Source organism: Varanus komodoensis, unplaced genomic scaffold (genome assembly GCF_004798865.1).
Source record: "Varanus komodoensis strain SLA01 unplaced genomic scaffold, ASM479886v1 scaffold29_1, whole genome shotgun sequence".
In the NCBI taxonomy this organism is placed as follows: domain Eukaryota; kingdom Metazoa; phylum Chordata; class Lepidosauria; order Squamata; family Varanidae; genus Varanus; species Varanus komodoensis.
In genome coordinates, this window is record NW_025335759.1 from 317,607 (window position 1) to 343,750 (window position 26,144).

Here is a 26,144-nt window from a genome sequence, read left to right on the forward strand (position 1 = left end):
TGCATCTCAATTTTAGGGTGCACCCCTTCTTACTGCATTAATTCTGTTACCAACACCTCCCCCTCCACGTGGACACACACACTTAAATCCTACTTAGAATCCATTGGAAAATAAAGTTTGCACAGCAATTCCCCAAGGACTGCGGGTACATGATTACTGCCCAAGATTGCAGCCTAAATGAAATCAGAAATTAAAATAATAATTAACAAGGATTCTTCCACTTTTATTTAAAGTTTCTAGCCCTGATAGTTGACAGGAATTTTTGAGGCGTGCATGGAAAGTACCGCAGGTATGCGGTCAGGATGGATCGGTAAGATTACTTTCGGCCTTTCGCCTGTTCCCTTCCTAGGCAAATACATGCGTACATTTTAAAGACAGCAAACTAAATGGCACCAGATAACGGCAGAATAATGTAAAGGAGCAGCGGGGGAACCGAAGGGGGAGGTCGAGGGTCGCCATGACCACGGAAGAAGCGTGCGTGGGGTGGAGGGCACCCGAATCCTTTTCAAGTTGCTCCATGGGGGGGGGGGGGCACTTTTGCATTTTTCCTGTCCCTCTGGGGCCCGGAGAAAGAGTCCAAGAGCAGCCCTCTTTCTAAGGGGAAATCGGGCCGTGGTCAAACCGGCAGTGTCATTTGAGAAGTACGTGCAGAACTAGCAGTGCGGAACTGGATTTCATCAAGGCTTTAAAGCGGGGGCTTCGAGCCAGCACGGACAGCGAGCGAGGCAAGCGGGGAAGAGCGAAGGAGCAGGAGGAGGGACCGTGCAACGAGACGATCGGTGCTTCCGAGGGGCTGCGCGGCGGGGAGGAGCGTGTGCGGCGGGGGGAGTGGGTCCGGCCCCTCTCCCGGCCCCACTTTCGCAGCCTTCGCAGCCCAGCTGGGCGGCCCCGCGCCTCCGCCGCTCTTTGCACCGCGCAGCTCCATCGCGAGAGCCCTTAGAAGGTGGGTGGGAGACGAGGAGCGCCCGGGGGCGTGTTCAAGGGGCTTGCACTGGCTGGTCCAGGTCCCCTTCTCCGCCACCCCCACGCTGCGGGACCTCGCCTGGGGAAAGGCAGGCTCCCCAGCGCGGCTGCAGCCTCCAAGCAAGCCTTCCACTGCGCCCTGGTCTTCCGGAAGGGGCAATTACGACCCGCTGGAGAGAAGCGCGGAAAGCAGAGTCCTGCGCCGCTGCTCCCCGCAGGCTGGTCCCGGGATAACGGCAGAGGTTCGCCTACTCTCCTCCCGGGAGAACCCCCGCCCCCCCCCCCCACCTTCGGTCCAAACCTCGCTGCTTCCGGGACAAACAGGGAGCTGGCTGCCAGCTCGTAGGCCTTCAACAGTATCTTGATCCGCTTGAAGGAGAAAGCGGAGCATCCTCCGGGGAACGGCGCGGTCGCGATTTCTTTCCGTTGCTGCAGATCAGGCTGCAATTCTCGGCACAGGCGGGGAGCAGCAGCAGCTGGAGCCCTCTCGGGAGCAGCTCAACATGCAAGGGGGCAGTGCTCCACATCCTTCCCTGCCATGGCTTCTGGGCTTCTTCTTACTGCTTCCCTTCCTATCCCTTTACTCTTTCCCAGAACCCTAGAAGGACTCGAGGCTGCAGGAAACCTCTTCTCCCATCTGAGAGGGATGGTTTAACTGGGAGTCCTGCACTGAGCAGGGGGCTGGACCCAACGGCCCTCTAGGCCCTTCCGTCTCTACTATTCTATGATTCCTTAATGCAGAGAAAATAAAATACAACCAAGTCATCTTTGTTTCATCATAAGAGTTTCAAGGTAAGAAGAATCAGAAGTGCTTTACCATTCCCTTCTGCGGTGTAGTGCTAACCCTGGACAGACAGGAAGGCCAGCAAGTGAGTCCTGGATCAAATCCGGCCAGAGCTTTCCATAGAAGTAAACATGACAAAACTGAGCCCATCGTAACTCGGACACATCATGAGAAAGTCAGACTCTGTGGACAAGACAATAAGGCTCTGGAAACTCAAAGGCAGAAGAAGAAAAGGAAGACCAGATGAGATGGGTTGACTCCGTAAAGGAGGCCCTGACCACAAATTTACAATAACTGAGCAGGGCTGTCATGGATAGGACATATGTCAGAGATAACTTGATGGTACATAAAGCAACAAGTCATCCTGGCTTAAGTTGCTAAAGCCAAAGACATGCCCCTGTGCCTTTTCAAGAATTGCCTTGAAAGGAGAAGGCTGTGAAGTGCAACTTTCCCCATTCAGTGCTAAAGCACTCTTTCAGATAAAGCTATTATTGGACACTCATATCAATTCACCAGGCAGAATCCTGTTGTCAAGATCCACTATTCATAGCCTTCCCCTTTTCCCTTCTCTTCAGCCTCCTGTCTTACAAAGAACATCTGTTTCGGAAGCAAAGGTGGAATAGCGTGCACATTTTTTTGACTAGAAGTTCTAGGAACTTCTACTCTAGAAGCACCCATAGTCTCAGGGAGCAACTAACCCAGTGGGAGTTTTCCATCTTCCTTTAGGTTTTCTCCCTCCACCTACCCACCATTGCCTGTAAAACTTCCACAGCAAGGTGAAAATTCAGCAGGTGTGCTAGAAAACTGGCATGTGTTGAAGTTTTGCAGCTGTTTTACATGAATACAGTGTCTGAAGGAGAAATATTGAACTGTTCTCCCTCCACACTCCTTGACCTGGGAGCTAAACATTTCCAGGAGCTAAACACTTCTAAAAAGTGACAACAGTTCCCTGTTGTTTCTTCCTCTGTTAAGTTCCTTGCTTACTTTCCTCTTTGATTTCTTCTGCCCAGCAGCACTGCTGTTTTGTGATTCTGCAAGGGCTGATCCCCCAAATCACCATGGATCCGGGGAGCTTTGGAGAGGTTACATCAATCCCAATTATGCCCCAACCATTCTCATCTCCTCAGATGAATCCTGTGCCAAAGTCACTAAAGAAGTTTTATTTGGGTGAGCCACTGGCCCTGGTGGTGAGTAAGAGAACACCTGAGAATGCTGTTTCAATATTGTGTGGGTGATAATATGGACAACTAAAGACTATCTAACCCCCTTTTGGAATTTCTTTGCATAATCTAGAGCCCTGGTGGCTTTCAGAAAGCTAGATCCAGATGCAGTTTTCCTTTAAGGTATCCACTGAAATCAATGAGACTCCAGTTAGGCATGATTAACTCAAGTATCATTGATTTCAATGGGTATCATCACATTATTATTGTTGTTGCATTGCATTGTGAGGAACCCAAAGCAGCTTCCATGGCTCCTTTTTATCCTCACAATAGCAACCCTCTGAGTAGGTTAAGCTGAGAGTGAGTGATGGACCCCATTCACTGTGAGCTTCATGGTGGGGAATGGCTGAGTTGGATCCAACCCAGAGTGCAGGTTCCTACAATCTCTAGACAGCAGAATCCATGGTGGGTTCTTTTCTCCATCCCCAAGTTGCTGTCGCATGTCAAGCAATTCACCTAATACTCTCATGGTGCACAGAGATTGGCTTCCAAACCACCCAAGAACCTGACTTCCAAGCCATGGGCGGTTGGGAAGGCACCTCTGCCATGCTGTTCACTGTGCTGTCATGGCACGGAAGCCTGCATATTGCAAGAGCAATTAGGCAAATCATGTGGTTTCTCCTTGGTGATCCTGCAGACCTGCCAGAGTATATTCTGGTGAAGGATGGGCTTCCTTGATAAGATCATCAATTGTGGCAGAGAAAGTTCCCTGAAAGGCAGTTTGTCCCATATAAGCTATCCCCCTATAATGTATAGCCTTGGAGATAGAAGGGTGGGTTGAGATCAGTCTCCCATGATCTAGTATTTTTCTTTTGTTCCTCTCCCATAGAATCCTCTTGGCTATTAATGCCTTTTAAATTTACAAAGCAAGAATGCAGACTAAGGACAGATTAAGAGCTGAGTAGTCATGTGAAGTGATCTCCAGTGTCCACTCCCGCTGAAGGGCAGGTGGCATCCTGCTGCAGACAAGGTCCCTCTAGATCTTGGAGTCATGGAACTGGCTTTTGAGATTCTGCTTCCTGGAGGAAACTCCAAGAATCAACTCTCTGAAGTCATTTCCCAGAAGATGATCAAGGCATCAACACTCATGGGGCCTGCTTCCATCTGCTTCCATCTTTCCATGGAGCATATGTGCCCCCAGCAGTCCCCCGGCCTTCTGAGACCAGTGGAGCCAAAAAAGCTGAGCCCCCCTCCATCTCCAGACAAGCATCATATGTAAAGTGTCCCTCCATTAATCCAGAAAGGCAAGGTAAGGTGACACTAACCTTGTCTTCGATGCTGTCATTGCAGATCACACAGATCTTCATAGGACTATCATCATTGGCTTTTGGGCTGGTATTGTTCATGGTGGAGTATCTCAGCCAGTTCTTCCTGACCTCCCTGGCATCAGTTTGCACTGGGAACCTGGTAATCTACCTAACTGTGTGAGTGAACTGCAGCGTTACGGACTGCATGTTAAAATAAGGATTGCTTAGCTACTGCCATGCTTCAGAGAGTCCCGTCAGTCCCGTTTTTGCTGAGGGGCTGCCACCAGCTACAGAACCAGTGAACAATCTGAGAGATGAAGAACAGGCTTCAAAGATTAAAAGGCAACACCAGCCTTGTCACATAGTCAGGGCTGAGTCCCATTCATAAATTTGCATCTGCAGTGTGAAGACATGGAATTTGGCTATGGGGAGAGAGTTTGTGGCACTTTCAGCCATAACTTTGTTTGAAAGAGAAAGTTTCTAGTCCTTTTAGACATGAGGATGCACTCAAACTCAAGGAAAGAATGCCTGAAGAAAAAATTGAAGCCGCAAATGTATTCCAATAATAATGAGATGGGCTTTATTGATCTGCATGTACCCTTGATCTCCTTTCTGGATTTCAGAAGCAGAATTAATAACAAAAGCTGATGCCATTTTCCATCCCATCTCCATGCCTTTGAGTGCATCTGCTACCCTGACTTGGGTCCAGAATGGATAGTTGTCATTTAGCAATTGCAGAATGCAAGGAATGGAAGATGGGGGACTCAGCTATAGACGAACTGGAAGTGTTAGACAATTCTCTATCTTGAGCATAGGAAAAGAACCAAATGAGGGAGGTGTTGTGCTCAAAGAACTGAGAAGACCCAGTCTCTAAGGCCCTCTGACCTGGAATCTCACTGGCTGATTTGACTCTAATCGTATTTCTGTGTCTAGCTTGACTTTCTCCAACCTGGTGCCCCTGAAACCCTACAGACTACAGCCCCTGGCCAGGGCTGAAGTGAGCTGGTGTCCAACACATCTGGCAGCCTGTTTTGAGTATTTGGTGAAAGGGAGAAAGGATGATTTCTGTCCTGTTAATGAGCTCTTTGCTGGAAGGATAGAATCAATAATGGTAATTCAGCAAACCTAGAATGAAAAGCAGTGATGCCCCAAATAGTGGTGTCATGGGAAATTCTGCAGAGCAGGTGCTCACTGCAACAGTCCCCCTGGACACATTCTGAGAGGGAGAAAGCAATGGCAGGGAGCTGTGCTGAGTCATAGCAACACACCCATTCCATGCGTCTTCATCTCCTAGCAGCAGGTCATTTGTAAAGGCATTTGGTCTTAATGGACCCATTAAGCTTCCCCCAGGTAATTACATTATCAAACGAACAGCATATCGGCACTGGGAACATTCAACCCTTCCCCTGGACTACTGTGAACATTGCAGGTGGGGCAGGAGGTCAGTGTCCCTGGCTAATAACCCTGACTCCACTATGCCACTGGCCAAGGGGCCCCTGGGGGTTCACAGGAGCATCTAGATGCTCATCTGCATAGGGAAGGCGGGGCGTTGCTTCTGCACTCCACTGGATAGCAATTCTGTAGTTCTGGAGCTTTGAATCTGTCATTGGATTCATATGGATCTGTTTGCTCGCCTTTGTGCCTTTGCTTGCCAACGGTCAGTATAACAGGTGCCTTTTTATGACTGAGGGCACAAAACCAGAGCAGTGGGTGGCAGGGGGAATAGTCCTTCTGAATTGTGTTCATCGCCTCTGACCTCTTTTTCTCATCTCTTATAGTCCATTATTTCAGGCTCTCTCTCTGTGGCAGCTGCCAGGAAGCTCAAGATGTCACTGGTAACAAACTTATTTAAGGAATGTTGGGATGTCATAAGAAAAAATAAGATAGAGCCTAGAAGTCATGGTGTTTGTTGCTTGTCATTTAAGACTCTTTCCTGGTTTGAAACTGTTCTGGTTGAGCCAGCTGTATGGATCTCCTTGTGAGGTCCGACAGGTGGAATTAAGCCAGAAGACGTGTTGGACTAGTGTGGGTAAGACAGAGAGATAGCGCCAGGTAGTGAATCTCTGTAAGAGTCACCTGTTTATGTGAGTTCTTCGGTTCCATGAGACCAGAAGTACAAACATCTGCCAAGATTTTTTTCTTGATCTGGTCAGTCAGATAAGCCAGTTTGGGACCAATATGCACATATGCAAATAGGAGCTCGCTAGAGACTGCTGGTCAGTATCTGATAGTGTAGGAGAGTTCCCAGGGATGGTGAAGGCTGATCCAGTGAAATTCCAGGCATTCTATTCCCCATCAGGGCTCAGTGATTGCCAGACAATCTACTACAAGTGGAACTAAAGGCTCATGCCACTCTGGATATGTCCCACTTTCTTATTCCAGGTTCAGAGTTCAGAAACTTTTCTTCATCAAGAGAGGTCACTGCAGAATGCTTCTTCAGACTCTTTCCAGAAGATCCAAGTAGCAGGAGAGATACCAGGCCTCGGTTTTATTATTGTTGAGAGAGCAGCTGGGGCTCAATGGAGTCAACATCCCATATTAAAACAGCTCTTTGTCACCACTAGGTAAAAGGCTGGGAACGAATGTAGTGAGTGCCGTGGCAGCTATTCTTGCATTACCGATCCAGATGGCTTTTATGAGAACCCCCAACCAAGAATCATTTTTCCTGCATGATTGCAAGAGTCTCGATTCACACTTAGTTCAGAATTGTTACTGTACTACAATTGTCCCAGTGGTAAGTGTACCTCAGTAAGACAAGAAGAAAAGGGGCATCTTATCTTCCAGTGGGTCCTGTCGCTAATGGGAGAATATTCTTCATGGTGTCACCAGCATCATTCTTTATATAGGTTGATATAACTAAAGGAGTTCTAAGGAATGTGAATAAGAAGGATAGGATACAGTGCTGATAAATTTGCTTTGGGACTGCTGAAGTTCTATGTGCTTCCTTCTTATTTATTAATTCATTCAATTATTTAATGGATTTCTATATAGCTGAATAGCCAAAGCTCTCTGGCTGGTTGGCAACAATTATTCAAATACAAAAGATACAAGAAAAATGCAAATACAATAAATCAGAGTATAAAATTCCACTCTGCAAATTCAAACAGCTAAAATCCCAATATACAAAAATAGAAAAGGGTTTAACATCCAAATCGTTTTAATTAAAAACTAGACCTAATTAAAAAACGAACTATGCACTTAAAACAGTAGAGGTCTCATGAATTGCTGGCAGTCTTGCATGCTTTCCCTCTGTTCCCAGTGAATGTTCTGTGTGTGGGTGTGTGGGTGTTGCACTGGAGAGTAATTTCTTTGTTTTTGCTGGGATCTCTGTTGACAGAATACTGAGTTTGCAATACAAATTGTTCTTCTATTGTTTACTGTCCTCGAGGCCTGCATTACCCTGTCCACTGCTGCCTTTGGGTGCAAGACTCTGTGCCAGAATGCCTACTCTGAAACGGTAACCTTGAACCAGGAGTGGAATTCAGTAGCTGGTTTAGACAAAGAGACTCAGGAGCAGGTCCTATTTGTTGTCAAAGTGTTGATCCGTATGAATCAGTGTTTATCTTTCCATCTGCGTGCTCCTTTTGCCAAGCAAAATGGGATTTATCCTCGGGAGTTGCTATGCTTCCATATCTGCAGACTGAATCCACTGACCTGCTCACAGGTGTAGAGGTCTTTTCACACACATTTCGGATTAGCAATATCCTATCAGAGAACAGAATATTCTAATGGCTTTCCCACTTCCTCAGTAATGGATTGTATTACTCAAATATTAAATGCATCATATTCAATGTGTTTTTTCCAAGACTATAGAAAGACTTTAGAAAAATCCCATCAAAATTACCAATATCAACATACTGGAGTCTGTGAAGATTAATGAAGAATAACAAATAAATGTACTGAACACTAAAAAAATAAAAAAAGATCTCAATTACTGAAACATTAAAACAGTATAGCTTCAAATTTCTTTAAGACTGATTAATTTACCAATTATATTATAACTAATTATAATAAATCCTTATTATTGGTCTCAGATCATCACACTGCTTATTAGCTATCCTAAATTGCTTAAGAGTATTAGTTAAGCTTTAAGACATAAAAATAAATTTAAATATTAAGATGCAGATAATAAGACCCATATCAGATCTTTCTTTTTTGAAATAGTAGCTGAGCTGTTGATAGGCTTGCTTGTATTGAAATGTTATAATAATAATAATAATAATAATAATAATAATAATAATAATAATAATAATATTGGGTGATGTGAAAGATCAACCCAGGAGAATAAGAAATAAGAATAAGAAATGGGTCCCCTTACCTCTGTTAGACTATTGTATTGTATTCATGTGGATGGCGTGATCCCAGTCCAGACTGGGGTTGTGTCCAAACCAGTCATGGGCTGCATCAAAAGCAGCGTTACCATTTTGTGCTGGTGGCAGTGATGTTGATGAGGAAGTTTTTCTTTTAAGGGAAAGAGACCTAAAGAAAAAGAGAACAATTAAGAAATGTGGTTTACAAAGAAATGGTTTTATGTTTCAGTTTGGGATTAAAGCTGTGTTCCTGGACTAATCCTATGGCAATGCATGCCGAGGAAGTTATTACCCTGTATAGCTAACCACTGCTCACAGTTGTCATCACCTGATTGGCAGCTATCCACTCAAAATGGCCACCCAGTCACCAGCAGCCAATGTCCACATAGCATTCTGGTTGATACAGCCGCGGCTTTCCTGTGCTGTAAGCCCTTTTCCCGAGCCTCATCAAATAGCTGCCTGATCTGAGGACTGAGAAAAGGGAAAGGGGGAGGAAATGGTGTGGTAGAAAATCAACTTGTTTGGACCAAATCTTGGGTGGAGTGTCATGAAGAGTATTAACAAGCAGCCCCAATTCTTTAGCTATAATCTCTATGGGTGCTTTCTGGACTAGGTATTTATTGTGCAATGGGCCTTGCCTTATTCGCTGGAGAGCTTTAATGTTGGTATCTGCACAATGTTTCCTGATTCTTAGTGCTAGATCTGGAAGTACCATTAAGCGTTCAGCGGAAAACATGTTTCTGGTCCTTATACTTACAAATAAATACTTGAAATTTCTGAAGCCAAGTGCTCTGTGCCCCTCTTCCCATGACAAAGAAAAAAAGTGAAAAAATGCACAACATTGTACAACAGAGGGACATTGCACAAATTCTTGCCATTTTGTAGTAGCTACAGAAATCCACAGTGCTTGGTGCAGAATTTTATTTTATTAGTTCAGAAAAGATCCAGCCCTGACTACCATTTCAGCCCTGTACAATTCAGGTTATGTCTAACATAGCTAGCACAATAAATTTAGACTCTGAGCTGCCCAGTAAATGTATTGCAAAACTGACTCATGGACTGTTCCTGTCTCCAGGTTTTGGTGGTTTATCAGAACTTAACCCCAAGCAATGCTGCTCCTCAGCCACCTTCTTGCCTTCATCCTGAAATACCCCAATCTTCTGCTGCTGATCCACCAGTCCTGGGCTGCCATTTCAAACTGCAAAGCCAAGAGCAAGAAGATTAAATCTATACCTATTGCATAAGAAGCAAGCACTGCTGTTTTATTAAACTCAGTCAAATAACATGGCTATCATGAACTGCACAGAACAGTTGGAATGAATGTGGAGAAAGATTTTGCTAATGAAGAATGTTTGTTTAGGCATATCTTAAAAGTGGTTTAGGGGGAATTAGGTAATTCAGAACTGTCTGAATAATTGAAGAAACGAAATGTAGCAAATATAATACATAACTAAGGGAGAACCCATGAAAGTAACAAGAAGGAGGAAAGAAAGGGAAAGAAAAAGAAGAAAAAGAAACACTAAATATCTTTGGAATTATGTTTGATACAATTTGCAACAATATATGAATGCACAGGTAAGGAAAATGCTACTTGTACAGTATGTAAATATTATCTCGCTTTCAGAAATTTTTGTATAATATTTTCATAAATGGACACATTTTCAGTCATTCGTTTTCTGAATAAGGAACTAAACAAGCTGACCTTGTTGTCTGTCTTTATTTGCAGAGGTATAGCTGTATTATGCTGTTGCAAAGGCACTACACCCTCGTGGCACCTAAGGGACTCATTTATTATTACATGTACTGCAATGGAGTACACACTATTTCATAAAATGTGTGAAATGTTATCCTGTGCCTTACAGGTGTACACACAAACAGACAAATGGACACACACGGACACACACACACACACACACACACACACTGGTGGAAAGTAATTGTAAAAAATGAGGTCAGGGGGAATTGAAAGGAAGAATAGTTTCTGGATTGTAACCCTATTAACGCTGATTAAGAAGCAGTTGTTTGGTGAGAGTATACACACCTTTTCTTGGTGAACTCATCACCCCATGTAGTGGAATAAATATTTTTTCTTATGGACGGAAGGGTGAGTTTTGCAAATTAAGGATATTAAAAGTGAAGTTAAGTCAATCCCTTGCATGTTTAGCTTTAAAAAAGTCCTTCATCTCCCTGCATCTTCTATGCAAGACAGGGAACATTGGGATTTGTAGGCATTGGGATTTTTGTGTCTGCACTGTGCACACACAGGATTGTGGCTTCAGCCAACACTGCATGGACTTTGGCAGGTGTAGAAAAGTTCTCGTATGCCTCAAGAGGTAACCCTTATACACATTTCCCTGGGAGAAAGCTTCATTTAAAGCAGGCACTTCTGAGTAGACACGTATAAGTTGTCACAGTATGAACAGTAAACTGCCTCAATTTGGAGAAATTAAGATTAATAAAGACCAGCAAAAAGGATGGAAAGAATGGAAAAGCAAAGGTAATTTTGGAATTGATGTTCATTGCAGTTCAGGGGTTGGTTAGTTGATGATGACAAAGAAAAGTAGAAATAATGAGGGAAAACTCTTTATGAAGTCTGACTCCCAGGCTGAAAGCTGGTCTAAAACGAACCTGTCTTTCAGGGCATTTGTGTATGTAGGAGTAATTATTCTTGCAGAGTTGTAGCATAATCCAATGCTTTTGGATTGTGAATTCAGAGGATTATATGCATCAGGTTTCACATCTGGCAGCTGATGTGTCTAGTTTGGCTCATTCAGAGGCCCTGGCATGTGGATGAACCTTGGCTGCGCTGCCCCAGCCCAGAGGGTGACTTCTGGACATCCTCTAGTGGGTCAGATTTGCTTTGAATGGGGCAGCCCAGCCCCATGGGTGGACCTCACCAGACCTGCCCCAGTTCAGGGAGGCAACTCTCACTGCTGACAGCCGAAGCATCAGATTTGGCTTGCTCAAAAACCCAGACCTTCAAGTGGCAACTTTTCTGGCTCTCCTTAGGCATATCAACTTGGCTTGCTTGGAAGCCCTGACCGGCCAGCTTTCCTTGTTGGAAAACTTGTCAAAGTTGGCTTGCTTGGAGGCCCGTGAGGCCTGGGTGGGTCTCAGCCATGGTTCTCTGCCCATGGTGCAACTCCCCTAGATGTCTGCTGATACATCAAACTTTGTGTTGCTCACCCATCCTTTAGGAGATGCCCTGGGGACAGGCACTTTGCTTCATCTCTCCCAGAATCCAGGGAAAATTTACTAACATCAGTGAGAAACATTTGGTTCTAATGGTTGCTATTTGAGTTCCTCAGCTGTTTTGCTTAGCAAGCATGAACCTTGAAATGTCACTTTCTGAATTGCCACCAAAATGTGCCTAGCAGAATTACAGGGATCTGCATGCAGAATTTTGGCACAGCAGTGATGGGTGACCTTATAATCGCTACTGCCTGGCTATAATCCTGTGAAGCCTTGTTTCTGGCCCTCCTCACTCAGCAGTCATACATCCTGCTTAAGCTCTACATAATCTCGGGTGTAAACATTAGCTCACTGGTGGCATCAAAACACACATAGAAATGGCAGTAATTGAGTCCATGCATCTCAAAGGGACTGACTCAACACCTGGAACCACTTTTCAAAGCCAGGGTGCATACCTGGAAGGAATCAGGGCAGCTACCTGCTTCTGTTTGGCTTTCTCTACCCAAATGAATGGCAGAACTTCAACAGGTGTTAACCCTAACCCTAACCCGCCCCCCCCACACACACACACAGTATAGGAGTAAACTGCACTATAGGGGTTAACCGTAGAGAAAGAAGTGCCAATCTCTGAAGGCATAAATAGCCTTCTCCAACCTGGCATCCTCCAAATGGTTTAGACTACAGCTCCCAGCATCCTTGCCCATTAGCTATGATGGCTGAGGGTGTTGGGAGTTGAAATCCAAAATATCTGGAGGGCACCCAGATAAGGAAGACTAGTATAAGAACTCTGTCAGGGGAAGAAAATTAACGGCTCCACCTAGAATGGACTGGCTATGATAGGGTGTTCCCAGCAAGTGCAAAATTTCCTTACTATTGAGTTACCAGAGTCCCCACCCAAACACACACTTGTGGTTAGGAGAAGAAAGTTGGGGGGACATGCCTTCTGTGAAGTAAGCTTGGCACTCCTCTGCCCATGAAAAGCATTCACAAGTCCGCACACGCACACGTTCTCATGCATTCCTTGTCTTCCTCTTTCTTGCCCAGCTTCTGTCACCCAGGAAATGGACAAAGGACAGCAGCAATGTGTGCAGGATCATTTATTGGTGTTAACAGCAGTTCCAGAAACCTCCCTGCCTGTAGGGGGCAGCAGAGGAATGCTTGAAAGAATTTGAGTATGTCCTGCCTTGTTGCTGGTGACTAAGGAGGAGATCCTCTGAATGAGAAGAGCTTTCACCTGGTAAAAAGAGAAGGCAACATTGGCACTGGAAGGAAGTTTGCATCCCTCCCACTCCCCATAGCAGTTTTATCAGCTCAGAGACGTTTTTAACAGCCTTCCCCAATATGTCCCACCCATGTCCAGGTCCACATAATCTAAACACACTGATCAAGGAGTGAGTCCTATGGGGCTTTATTCTGAGTAACCATATGTGGGATTTTTAACTCACTTATGACATACGAACAACTGGGAAAGCATAAGCATATGTGGGGTTTTTAACTCACTTATGACATATGAACAACTGGGAAAGCATAAGCATATGTGGGGTTTTTAACTCACTTATGACATATGAACAACTGGGAAAGCAAAATCAAGAAGCCATGCCCTGTTTGCTTAGTCTCTTGGGAGAGATTCTTATTCAGCCCGGAAAGCGACTGCACAAGTTCTCCTGGGCTAGAGTTTGCTTCACGAATGCATTAGATGTTGTGTACTTTAGTGTATGGTCAAGTATAACATAACTGGTCATAACTGGTTCTTTCTCCGGAAGGTTTTATCCTTTGCACACAACTATGTAAATATTGTCTGAAGCGAAACAGAGTCCTTGAATCTAAAGTGAGCTGGTCCCATTTGTGTACTATGTAAAGAATGAGTACACCTTGGCAGACCTTGTTGCACTCCAGGGTGGCTTTGGAGCATCCAGCCAGGGGTGCAAGGGCGTTCCAGGAGAAGGCAAGCATTATTTTGCTGAGGGCAGTCCTCCATAACCATTTGGCCACATTTCTGGAAAACAACTCTCATGCGAATAGGGGCTGATGTCTTTCATTTTCTTTTTCTTCTGCTTCCCAACAGTAAATGTGAAAATTTCTGTAAAGAAGTGTAAATTTGGAATCCCACTTTCTTTCCCAGACTTGGTTGCCCTGGTCTCTTTTTGTGTTGTGTAAACCCAGTTATGCTAACAAACCATGGTTTGTTAAGCATGGAATGGCTATGAAAAGTTCAGTTCATTGCTGGGTCGTGAACTGCAGGTTGTTTGTGGTTAACAAACCATAGTTAATTAGCACAACTGGGCTCAAACATAATAACCCTTGTTTCAGCTGCAACGCAGTGCAATGACAAACCATACTCAACCACTGAATGTGGGTTATCAGAGTGTCTAAACCCAGCAATGGCTTTAAATCCAAATGCTTCAGTTTCATGGTTATTTGAATCTGTCAGGAATGGAATGAAAGGCAGGATTCAAATGCAGAGGATCCAAGGTTCAATCCCTGGTTGCTCCAGATAAAAGAATTAGGTAACAGACCATGGGAGAGACCTCAGTCCAAGACCCCAGAGAGAGGGTGCCATTGTTTGATCTGGCATAGGCACCTTCCTGCGCACCTGTGAATAAAGACTACTGTGCACATTTTTTAATGCAACACAGATTTCTTTCAACTGTGAGATCTAGTAAAGTATTCACAGACATAATTAATAAAGGAACAGAGTGCAGCGCTGTCTTGCTGCTTACTTACTGCAAACACTCCATTTTCTCAGTGGGGACTCCAATTAATTCATCCACTTGGAACACCCAGCGCCCAGGCACATTCACATTGCTGGTTTCTCCAATGTTGAGGATTTCAGGGGTGCGAGAACCTGGGATGTTGTAATAATTTTTTTTGTCTCCACTGTCAAATCCAGCCTGGGAGAAGGGAGCAGGGAACAGTCACATGAAGGTAAAAACCCATGTATTTTCCAGTCTTACAGATTAGTCAATGCAATAATTTTTCCATTTGCTACATATGGCTGTGAACTTGGACTCTGAACAAGGCAGATAGAAGAAGCTGGATGTTTTTGAACTGCAAAAATCACAAACAGCGAAGTTCTAGACCGAGAATCTCCAAAAATATCACTTGGAGCCAAGATTGCCAAACAAAGATTGTCACACTTTGGCCATGTCCTAAGAGCTGACTCACTCAAAAAGTCAATCATGCTAGGAGTGATCAGTGGAAAAAGAAGAGGCTACCCCAGCACCCATTGGCTGGACACCAGAAAGGAAGTTACTCTGTTACTTTGATTCCTTGGTCCAGAACTGCCCAGAGTAATATTTGCTGTACCATGCAAGACCTGTCTGGAGGTACCTGTGCCGGAGTTCCTCCAAGGCCTGTCAGAAGATCCCCTCCACTTCCTATCCCTGTGGTCCACTGGATGTCAAAATAGTTCATCAAGATGAAGGATATTTTTTCATCGGTGGTCAAGACAGCCTGGAAGGTGTTGACCTGCAGAAAGAAGGCAATGGACATACGGGTGAAGAGCACTTAAGAAGCATGCAATGTGCATCAGTTGCTTTGCTTGCAACAGTAACCAAGTGCCTCACTTTACTTCATGGGTGGGCCAGTTCTCTCCTGGGTGGCCAAGTGTCCTGCTGTGCAGAGGACAGGCCTTTATTTCAATTGTACAAGGTCATCTTGTATTGGAAGAGCTGTTCAGTCTAAGTCTAAATTAAAAATAAAGAGCCCTAAGGAGGGAGAGTGGGGAGGGTCTGTCCGCACTTGGCAGGCACACTGGCTGCCTGGCTACAGCATTTCCTACATTCAGGAGATGCATTGCATTTTTATGCAAATGACAGAACTTATTTCTATATTTCCATTTATATGCATGTCTTGCATCTATATGCCTAGTTCTACCTTTGCATCCATTTAGCATTTTGTAAAATGCAATGCCAATCTCCATCCTCATTTTGGAGGGGAGCTTACACAGTTTTTCTGCTTCTGGGGATTGGAAGAGGCCATCTGATATGTGGGAATGCCTCTTCTCCATAACACCACCATCCCTGCGAAGCATTGGGCCTTTTTACATATGCTTCCTGCAACATGTGTGTTGCTCCTCACAGAAAGCCATTCCTGTGTAGTTGGGAGAACAGGTAAAGGTTACCACTGAAGGCAACTGCCTGAGAGCCCCACCTTATCTGAAAGAGATCCGAAGAAGGGCACCCGGTCCCAGGTAGCAATGAAAGCCCACTCTGCTGTGAAAGAGATCTCAGGGAAGTACTGATTGATGTCTCTGGTGCAGCGACTGAGAATTGCTGGGTCTTTAGTCTGCCTCCAAAAGACATCTCCACTTTTAGTATTGTCAACATCACCCCAATATGGGGCCACGAAGGGACACCCATCATCCAAGGGGAAAGGATCAGGCGTGTACTGCGAGACTTGCACGCCGAAGGAGACCACACCATTGTTGTTCACCTGAAGAAAGGAAGTAGAAGAAGATGCGGCTGGCAATTGGTGGGCAGGTGGATGAACAGCCAGGTCTGCTTTAGCGGATACATTGCACATCAGTCACAAAGGGGAGGGATCAAAGGAAGACGGTCCAGGACTCAGTGGCTGGACTTTGGCCATGACCTAGGGCCTTAAAGCCTGGAGAAAGGACAAGCACCTACTAGAGGAGACACCATTGGCAGACTGTGATGGGAGCTGGTGCAGCGCCAACTTCAGCACCCAGCATGGGCAGCTAGGTAGTGGAGCTGATGCCTAGCAATGCATAATCTCCTTCCATCCTTCCTTCCTTCCTTCCTTCCTTCCTTCCTTCCTTCCTTCCTTCCCCAGTTCTCCTCTTTTTACTTTACAGTAAGTGTGTATGATCCTGACTGGTACCAATGGGCACCAGAAGGGGAAGAATAAACCTGCCATCCCTGCAATCCATTTGCTTCTTAAAATTCCAGTGCCTCCACCTGAAATTAAAACTGGAAGAAAGAAATCCTTGATTCACTCAAAGAAAGCATTTCCATTCCTTTTTTTAAGCCACTGCAATGAGAGTTACATGGAATTTCAGGCAGCGAATGAGTATGAGAAAGCAAATCCTTCCTTTTCTGTGCACATTGGACTGGATCCACGTAAGAACGACACGGACTCTTTTTGAAGTCAAATAAATATCTCCCAAAGAATAAGCTTGGTTACACAGAGCAGAATAAATCAAACATGCAGAAGGGGTTATGACTGCAAAGGGGAAGGGAAGTACTTTCTTTGCTGCTCTTCTCCTTCCCGTAAGACCAGCAAAGCAGCCAAAGGTCATCCTGACCGTATCTACTGCCCACAGAAGCAGCAGCTGTGCAGAACTTTGGTTCACCTCCCAGCCAGCATGAGTGCTCAGATCCAGCCACCACCCTTCCCGGGACTGGAGAGCTGAAGGGGGTCATACTCTCGCCCCATCCATCCAACCATGAGTTAAATGTTGCTTGGTCATGTGAGTTTGGCGGTTTGAATGCATCTGTATGTCTATGTACCTGTGTTATTATGATCTATTGTAAGATGCCTTGAGGATCATTCAGTCATTAGGCTGGATATAAACCCAGGCAAACCATCAGTCAAAACCAATCAATGTTCCAATGTTATATACAGCGGCTGCCTTTTGTTCTTACTGTAATGTCAAAAGGGGGAATCGGTGCAGTGGAAATGGACACATCTTTTCACTTGGCACATCTTTTTATGGGCATTCCCTTTGGACATTACTCTGGAAAGCAGGAGGACTTCATTGGGCACTCACGTTGGTGCTTTTCGTAACATCCACATGGGTCCGTAGAATAGGAAATAAACTGATATGTCATTTCATCTGATCCCTGCAAGAGGACGCTGACATGCATCCAGTCACGAGCCCAGCAGTCCACCCTGCACTGCTTCCTGTTATGTCCCCCTTTGAACTGCAGTACCTAAAACTAGGCCTTGCAAGCTTGAATGGTCCTGCTTGTGCAATAAGACTGACTTCATATATTGCAACACACTTTCTTTCGATTCCACCTGATAAAGAGTTCTGTATAACTTTAACACCTGCATTCTTGCACAAAGTGGACATCCCTCTAATTGCAGGCACTCTTGTATCATTTTTATATGTCAGATGTCTTATTTCCAGCCTGAATTTCTCAGACTTAAATATAGAGACATCAGTTTTTATGCTACCTCCTCTGAATGGAAGGCAACATCTTTTAAATCTGTCTGCTTGTTGCTTGGTGTTACTTGCATGTAATGATGTCAGATGCAGTGATTTAAAAACAAACAGTGTCTTGGATTCAGACTTAGTCACCCTTAGAAATAAATAGTCATATTGAAATAAATAGAACTGAACTTAGCCATGAGACTAATTTAAGTTCCATTGATTTCAATGGGCCTGCTCTAAGCCTGGGTCCAATCCGCTGGTCCTCCCCATATATGCATGCAAACCTCCAAACTTACACGGCCATTTCTGGCTATCTAGATCGAGTGCTGGGAATAAGACGGCAGGAGCTTTGAATGCAGCACGGGTGGATGGCCACAGCAGTCTCTCCTTCCTGCTCCAGCAACACTAGTGTTCCCTCTTTCCCAGGCACACGTCCACGCTCAGAAGGCAGTCCACACACTCCTTCCTGCCCCAGCCACAAAGGGAGCAGGTGCAGATCCAGCCGTCGGAGTCCCATCTCCGAGGCTGCAGGACCTCTGAGCTGGGGCTCTGGAAAAGCCCTAGTCCATGCCAAGAAGCCATCGACTTGCTCCCTAAGCCACCATATACATTTTTAATTGAGAGGTGCAGCATTGGTGATTGTCTCTTCTTCCTTAGAAGACAGGTGTAGAGCACCATCATTACACAAATTCTAACCTCCTTTTCAACAGGCAAAATCAGGCTTGATCTGCATTTAGAGAGAAAAGAGCCTGTTGTACTGTACCGCACTTACCCACTGCCAGGAGGAGAAAGGCACAGAGTCTCCGCATCCCAGCTGCTCCTTTCTGCTCAAACTAATGTGCGCAAGTATGTTCGCATAGGCTGCTGTGCATCCGGAGAGCATATGTGGAAGGGCATCTAATATATATACACACACACACATACATACAGAGAAGCACACGCACACTAACTTGCACAGCCCTTCTTTCTCACACGAGAACAAACATTCTCAGAAAGGGAAGGGGGCAGTAGCCAAACAGCAAGCCATTTCAATATTTTAACTGTATCGAATTTCTCTTTGTGAGAAATGGATCCACACCACAATAGATGAGTCACATCACAGCAACCAGGAAATGTTCATAACCTACAGAGAGGCAAATGGGCTTGGCACCAAGCTCCATTCCCCCTTTGCTCAGTGTGTTCCAGGGAGATGGGCCCAGTCAGAGGTATATTATTTCCACCTGATGGGAAAAGGTGAGTGGTGGAGCATCACGAAGCCATTCAACGGAAGAGGAATAGCAGTGATGAGATCTGAGAGAGGCAGGCTGAAGCGGAGGGGCCTGCAACGAGTCACTGGGATGGTGTCCAAGAAAGGCTTTGCTGAGGAAGTAGATCTTGAAGGCTGCACTTAAGAAATTGCTTGATAGACATGCAATTTGATAAATAGGGATTGTCTGTTCCAGACGTGTGATAAAATGGATGAAAGAAATAGAAGGGGCCAAAAGGAGATGGAAGTGTGAGACAGAGTTGTAGCTGATAGGTAGGAGGATATTTTTGTTTTAAGGAGGTGGTGCAAGCACCTTAGGACTATACCATTTCACATTGCATAAAAGGGACAGTAAGATATTCGCAATCTCCTTCACATTAAAGATAAGAGAAAACAGGGTACCTTCAGGAAATTCTCAGTCTGGCACTGTTCTTGCTGGCACGCCAGTTTCCCATGGGCATGACATTTAATTAAGAAGCTCCAATCCCATATCCAATAGCTTGCAGTTGCTGCTTTGCTTACCAGTCCGAGTGGCTCACGCAATGCAGGACGCTGCGGTGTCCCTGCACCTGAAGGTGCCATTGATCACATCATATTGTGGGCGCATCATCCTATCATCATAGAAACACAGAAACAGAGAAACAGAGAGTCAGAAGGGGCCTGCCAGGCCATCTAGTCTGACCCCTGGCTCCAGCCAGCTCCGCTCAGGACATGCCTACCATCACATGTGGACTCACTCCTGCCTGGCCTGTGAAAGATGGGAGTCAGGAGTGTTGCTGTGGAGGAAGGTGTCAGGGTTTGTTTCAGCTTGACTGTCCAGTGGACCCCCCATGCCCTTTCCCCATCACAACCCAAGTTAGCACCATGGAAAGGATTCCAGGGAATCAGGTGGGCAACCTTTCCACTGCTGGCCATCTGCTTGCCAGGAGTGGGCTTAGGGTGGCTTTTAGGAAGAAATATTGCAATGGCAGTAAGTACTCCTGTCGCATGAGTGCATATTCATTGCATGGACTTGCTTATGTACTAGTCAAGGTTGATAACTCCTGTGTCGGTAGGCTGTTTGGCCACTGTGGCCTTTATTTTGAGCTTTATAGGAGCTATCCATGGTTTTGAACTCCTTTCCCCAAATAGGGTCACCATCATGGAGGGCTCTCATAAAGCTCAAAATAAAAGCTGTATTGCTTTTCTGCCCAGGTTTATCCACCAGAGAGTTGTGGAGCAGACAAATGTTCGGAACTGTGACAAACATGTCCACATACTACCATATTTTTAAAATACATCACTAAACCCTTCCTAAAAGTAGAGGGGCTGGCAAACCTTTTAATTTCTAGGCCCAGAATTCAAATTCGGGTAGCTTAAATACAAAGGTAATCAACCTTCTCCAGCTTGGATATTAGTCCTTAGTCAGAGGTGAGCATCTTGGTGCTTCTCTTCCATCCATCTACTTACCTTTTCACTGCCCTGACAGTGAAGAGGGAAATAATCTAGCGGAAGGGTTCTGGAAGAGGAGTTGGGCAAAGAGAACATCAAATGTTCCTTCCTGTCCCAACTAGAACAATACTTCCCCCTCCCTCAGTAGGGCGAGTGACCATCAGATCTACAGCAGAATCTTTCCATTTTGATACCACTGATTGCGATTTTTTGAATGCCTTTAGATGCTACTTGTAAGTTGCCTTAGAAGGATCTGTATCTTGTAAGGTGGAATGTAAATTATGTAATTAATTGAGCTCACAAACCCAACCCAACCCATGCTATTCAGATTCCTCCTTTCTATGTTTTTTGAGTAGTCTTGCAATTTACCCTTAAATTCTGTGATGGGAGCAAACAGAGTTGCAATATCACCGGTATAACTTGCCACCAGCTTGCCAGGAATGGACCAGAGAAGTGCTGGCTCTCAGGAAATAAACCTGAAATTCTCTTTCCAGTCCCCTTTGCCCTCTGCTCCTGCTGCTTTCTCTGCTGTTTCAGGATGAAATTCATCTTGCTTACAGTTTGCTGTCCTGCTTCTATAGTTTTCTGCCTCTTCTGTTGTGTCTAAATGACCTGTCCAGAAGTGTTCAGCAGCAAAGCACCAACAGCCCACCAAATCCCCAGAGAAAGGATGGTGGGCAATACCAGACCATCTTGAATTCACTTCCACTCACCCCACCTCCTGCCCCTAAGCACTGGTCCTCACCCACCCTCTTTACTCCCTATGTACCTTCCCTACCCCTCATGCTTGGGAGTTCCTCCTCATCCCCCCCATCACATAGTATTTCCTTCTCCTAGTAGTATTTCCTTCTCCTAGTAGTATTTCCTTCTCTAGTAAGGACATAGTATTTCCTTCTCCTCCCCGCACAACTTCTGCTGCCTTCTGGCTTATTTTATATTGTATTTTTGTATTTTTAATTTAATGTTCATATTTATTGTAATTTATATTATAATTACTTTTAATTTATTGTTGTAAGCCGCCCCGAGGCTTCGGCGAATGGGGCGGCATAAAAATGTTTTAATAAATAAAAATAAATAATAAATAAATACCCCATGCTCAGTTCAGCAGCCCTAACGAGGCATCAGTGCATCTGGGGAATTCTGCTCCCCATCACTTCCTGCTCTCCAGGCTTCCTCGCTCGGTGAGAAACAGATGAGTACAGGCCCTTCTAGTTGCTGTACTGATGCCATGTTTGCTTTTCCTTTCTGCTGATGTGCTGCATGATCCTGATACAGCCTTACTGATACTTTCCGCTGTCCAATAACATGCGTCCTGATATCTCCTAGATATGCTGGAAACACAGATAGGTGATCCCCTGCTCCACCTCCACCAGTGTGATTTTCCTTTATGTCTTTATGCCAGAGTTGAACTGAACTTAAACAGGAGGCCCTCAGCCTCCTCTTGCACCCAGTTGTCTGGACAGTGCTACTCTTTGCTACTCTTCAAGATCTCCTCTTGCTGATACCAGGGTGCAGGGCACAGAATGATCAAGTCAAGCTGTGACAACCCAGATCCAGGCTAGATATCAGGAATGGCTTCCTCAGTGTCAGAGCAATGTGACAGTGGAGCCAGCTGCCTGGAAAGGTGGTGGGCTCTCCCACACTAGAGACATTCAAAAAGAAACTGACAGTCATCTGAATGGAATGCTGTAACTTGGTGTCCTGCAACAGTGGGAGATTGGACCCGATGGCCTTCATGGCCCCTTCCACTTCTACTGTTTTATGATTCTATATTTTGCTAAGGGGAGGAGCCAGGGCTGCACCCTGGGCACTGAAAACCAGTGTGGAGGTCCTCACACATCTTCTGCAATGGGGGTGGGAGGAGTAATGAGGTGATCTTCACCTTCCTGTCCTCCTGCTCTGCATTTTTGCTAGGTAAGCTGGGGGGGAGAGAAGCTGAAGCTCAGAATGGTCAGAATCGTTCATGTCCCATCCTCTAGAGTCTCTTCTTCTCCCTGTCCACCAAGACCTCCTCCTTTGTCCCTTCTAAAGATATGCGTCCCATCCTTGGAAAGGCAGCCAGCATTGCTCTTTTCAAGCTGGCTGTGAGGAGGAAATTGGATTGTCTCTGACCTTGGAGCTGGAAATCCAAAATGTCTGATGGCCCCAGAGGATTTTTCCAAGTTATTTCCAAAGAGGGAATGCAGGCCAGATGCTGAAGATACACCATGAGGTAGTATTGCACCATCTTTTTTACTATGATATTTGGTATTTTTTCAAATGCAAGTCTATCCATCGCATTTCCAATTGTGTTAAGCAATTTGTACACATTTTGTGAGTATTTTATAGTCCTGAAAATTGCTATGTAGTTTTGTCCATTGCTTTTCTTAATAAGTAGAGTTTTGTGCATAATTTCCCCTAATGTTCAAATTTTTATATGCAGTGTTCCACTTGCATGGCAAAATCCAGATCAGTGGCAGAAATGGAAGGGAATCACATTCAGGTTAACAAATCAGCTTGCAAAATACACCATAGGTGTTGTTGTATTACGGTACAAACCAAATGCATTTCTTCTTCATTCTGGCAAAGCACAATCACAGTGCGGCCACTGCTTCCAGTTGTGCAACCCAGCTTTCAGTTGCAAAATTACTCTCCACAAAGTGCAGCCACAGCTTTGAATTGCAAAATGTCCCTCCAGCCTCTAAAAGGAGTATTATTTGATCTGGAAATTTGTTTGTACAAGATGTGCTTTCAACAGAAGTGTGGTATCTTCTTTTTTGTAATTCCCAAAATTTACAGCTAAGCATCTTGTCTGATTTTTTTTTTTAACAATAGGACTTCTTTGCCAGGTAAGTAAATTTACCTGGCTTCTTTGTAAAGGTAAATAAAGCCTGTTTGATCATGTTTTTATGCACATTGACACATCATTAGTCAATAGCAAGGTATTTGCTTTATTGTCTCACCTGATACCTACACTTTCAATCTACAGCTTGTTCCTTGATTAGTCTTTATGCATATGCAAACATTTTAAAACCAGTGGACCTTAGCTCTAACCCAGCCTTAAAAACACGGATGCTAATATTTACTTGTACTTCTCAAATTTCCTGTAAGGCAAGGGTAGGCAATACAGCACCCTGCAGATATGTTGAACTACAGTTCCCATAATCCTTTACTGTTGGCCATGGTGGCTAGAACAAAAGTGAATTCTAGTCCCAAACATCTGGAGGGTACCATGTTGCCTGCCCAGCTGTCGGATGACAGGTGTGCCTTTATCCCAAACTGACATGAGATCTTCTCACTTAGGTCTTGAAAGCAAGCAACACCCCTATGAGATGCACCCCATTAGCCCTGTGCATAAATGGCCATCCAACATTCTCTGCCATGCTTATGGGCAGAGGAACTGAGGAGACAATTTCACCAAATTTCTCCAGGGAGAGGAGGTATTCGGTATAAGTTTCTTATAGGTAGTGTTCACCTACATGTGAGCTTTGTAGCAAAACCTCTTTCTTTACATTTGTTTGCTTTCGCGGGGAGTTTATGATGCAACAGCATCAACTGCTTTGGCAGGTTGGCTCCCATTTTGCTGCCACCACAAAACTCAGTCTTCTGTTTGCCTGGCAGGTTTCTGCCCTCCTGGAATGGGCTTCCCTTGTTCAGCCTCATTCTCAGTGGCTGGGAGCACGGAAACCACATTTGCATGGAGACTATGGCTGTCTGCTGTGTAGGTTCTGGTGACAAAAGGCAAGCCATGGAAAGCACACACTGTTTTGTGCCGTGACATGTGAACCTGACCAGCATGTTTTATACTTTATTGTTTCTTGAGCTTGCCTAACCACAGCTTTCCCCTTAGCGTGCTGCATTTCTTGGTCTGATACATCCCCATTGGCATAACTACCTTATGACATTTTCCAGCTGAAGCATAAGAAGCTGAGGATGCTACAATGAAAAACAGGACACTGGTGCTCATTCCTTGGCCACCTGCTCAGTATGATAAGTCCAAGATATCTAAACCCAGCCCATGAAAACTTCATTACAGGTTCCTTTTGGAAATTAATTTCTCCTCTGTCGAAGTATTCTATCAATACTGCATCGATAATAGCAAACATATATTTAGGAATTTTTTGTTGGGGGGACACAAAATTCTCTCCAATACATAAGGAGCTGGGTAGGCATAACTAAAAGTGCTGGTCTTGATTCAGATCCCATGAATGAATCAAGCAAGGAGAGCTGGGGAAAGCCTCATGGGACAGGCGGCAAAAGAAGGGCAGCAGGTCTTGAAGTATCAAAACACTTGCAAGTTGGGCCAGCCCCAGCAAAGAATGGCCCATCCCATACTCCAAACAGACGCTGCTCCACTGCAGGGCATTCAACCCACACAGAGAAGGATGAATCAGCACATTTTGGTTACACCGAATTTCTCATTTCCCTGACCCCAAATTCGTGGCAGCCTTGCTCCCATCAATTTGTGAATGCAGCAAAATTCATTTAAAAGAAAGAGGCAGCTGCACAATGCTTCAGCACATTTTGTGTGCCCTTTTACCAATAAATGCATTCTTGGATGTATTTTTCCTAATATGCACACTTCTTTTGCAAGCATGGTGTGACATACCCTGTGCATATTTTCCCCTGATATGCACTTAACGCTCACACTTACCTCAAATGTACGCATTTTCACTGAGTTGTGAAATGGATAGCAGAGTTCTGTAAAGTGTGAATCTCAGTGTATCCTAGTCTTCTGAGCAGCCCAGAAAGTCTGAATGTGTTCAGTTCACACAACATTTTAGAACTGTTGAATTTCTCCTACATCACTACTAGCCTCCAGACCAGAATAATCCCATCCCAAGGGAAGAGGCAGCAAAGTTCAGCTGATTGTACCAAGGCTTTTTTCTCTTGAATTTTGCACCAGGAACTGGAAATTTACTCTTGGCACATGTCCCGCCAAACAGAAAAGTTCCCCAAGAGGATTTGTTAATCTTATAATGAGAAAATATCATTCAAATGTCCCAGAAAGTGCATGTTTTTTGGATGCTACTTTGCTCTTTCATGCTTCATATTGGAACATCTTTGTCCCCATTGTCTATAACAGAAGAGGGGATTTCCTTTGACACATTTGTTTTCCTCTTCGGAACAGCAGGGTAGGCCACTGATCTGCTGCCAGCATTCCCTCTGCTACGTGTTTATCACAGTAGGGTGGGACAATGTGTGATCCTGCAGATGTTGTTGGACCCACCAGGGTAGCCCATGGTCAGGCAGGGTAGGAGTTGCTTCAGACGCCCCCCACCTCACCCCGGCCTGTCTTTCAAGAACCTTGCACTCCGACTGTTCTCCACTCATTAGATGGAACTTTTACTGCCAGATGGAGGCGCCAATATCTACGTTCTTTTCAAATGTGGATGACTTAATCTGAGATTTCTTCCAGTTCCTCCAGCTACATCAGCAATGTATTCAAGACAAAGATTACTGAGGATGAACAAACAAAGGAAAATGGCTCTGATTACTTAGATGTATTGATATAATGCTAAAACTATGCCAGAAAGTCTCTCTGCCACGATCTCCCCAGACTTGGCCTGACCTTTACAAGGCTGCCTCAAGCGTAAAGGAACACCAGATGCCAACCCCAATACTTCCCAGGTTAGTCCATCAAGGTACTCTGT

The 26,144-nt window shown here is 44.9% G+C and overlaps 2 protein-coding genes across 8 annotated transcripts; one reads left to right on the forward strand and one right to left on the reverse strand.

Moving 5' to 3' along the window:
• The first annotated feature begins 869 nt into the window (after nt 1-869).
• LOC123025966 lies at nt 870-10,220 on the forward strand. Of its 7 annotated transcripts, none has more exons than XM_044435157.1 (7): nt 870-943; nt 1,558-1,755; nt 2,761-2,914; nt 4,258-4,374; nt 5,993-6,049; nt 6,779-6,948; nt 9,600-10,220. In XM_044435157.1, the coding sequence occupies exons 3-7, from the start codon at nt 2,806-2,808 to the stop codon at nt 9,747-9,749; spliced, it is 603 nt and encodes a 200-aa protein (XP_044291092.1). In that variant the 5' UTR covers nt 870-943; nt 1,558-1,755; nt 2,761-2,805; the 3' UTR covers nt 9,750-10,220. The 7 variants fall into 7 exon arrangements, 4 of the variants coding, with proteins under 4 accessions (XP_044291092.1, XP_044291093.1, XP_044291089.1 ...); XM_044435158.1 differs by having other exon boundaries at nt 901-1,205; nt 2,758-2,914; XM_044435154.1 differs by having other exon boundaries at nt 901-1,205.
• A 2,578-nt stretch (nt 10,221-12,798) lies between these two features.
• On the reverse strand, nt 12,799-25,159 carry LOC123026019 (alpha-tectorin-like). Its single transcript, XM_044435254.1, has 5 exons — nt 25,145-25,159; nt 15,869-16,150; nt 15,047-15,184; nt 14,441-14,607; nt 12,799-12,950 (listed from the first exon to the last, which is right to left on the reverse strand). Exons 1-5 carry the CDS (start codon nt 25,157-25,159, stop codon nt 12,947-12,949), a joined length of 606 nt encoding a protein of 201 aa, XP_044291189.1. The 3' UTR covers nt 12,799-12,946.
• Between the last annotated feature and the right edge of the window lie 985 nt (nt 25,160-26,144).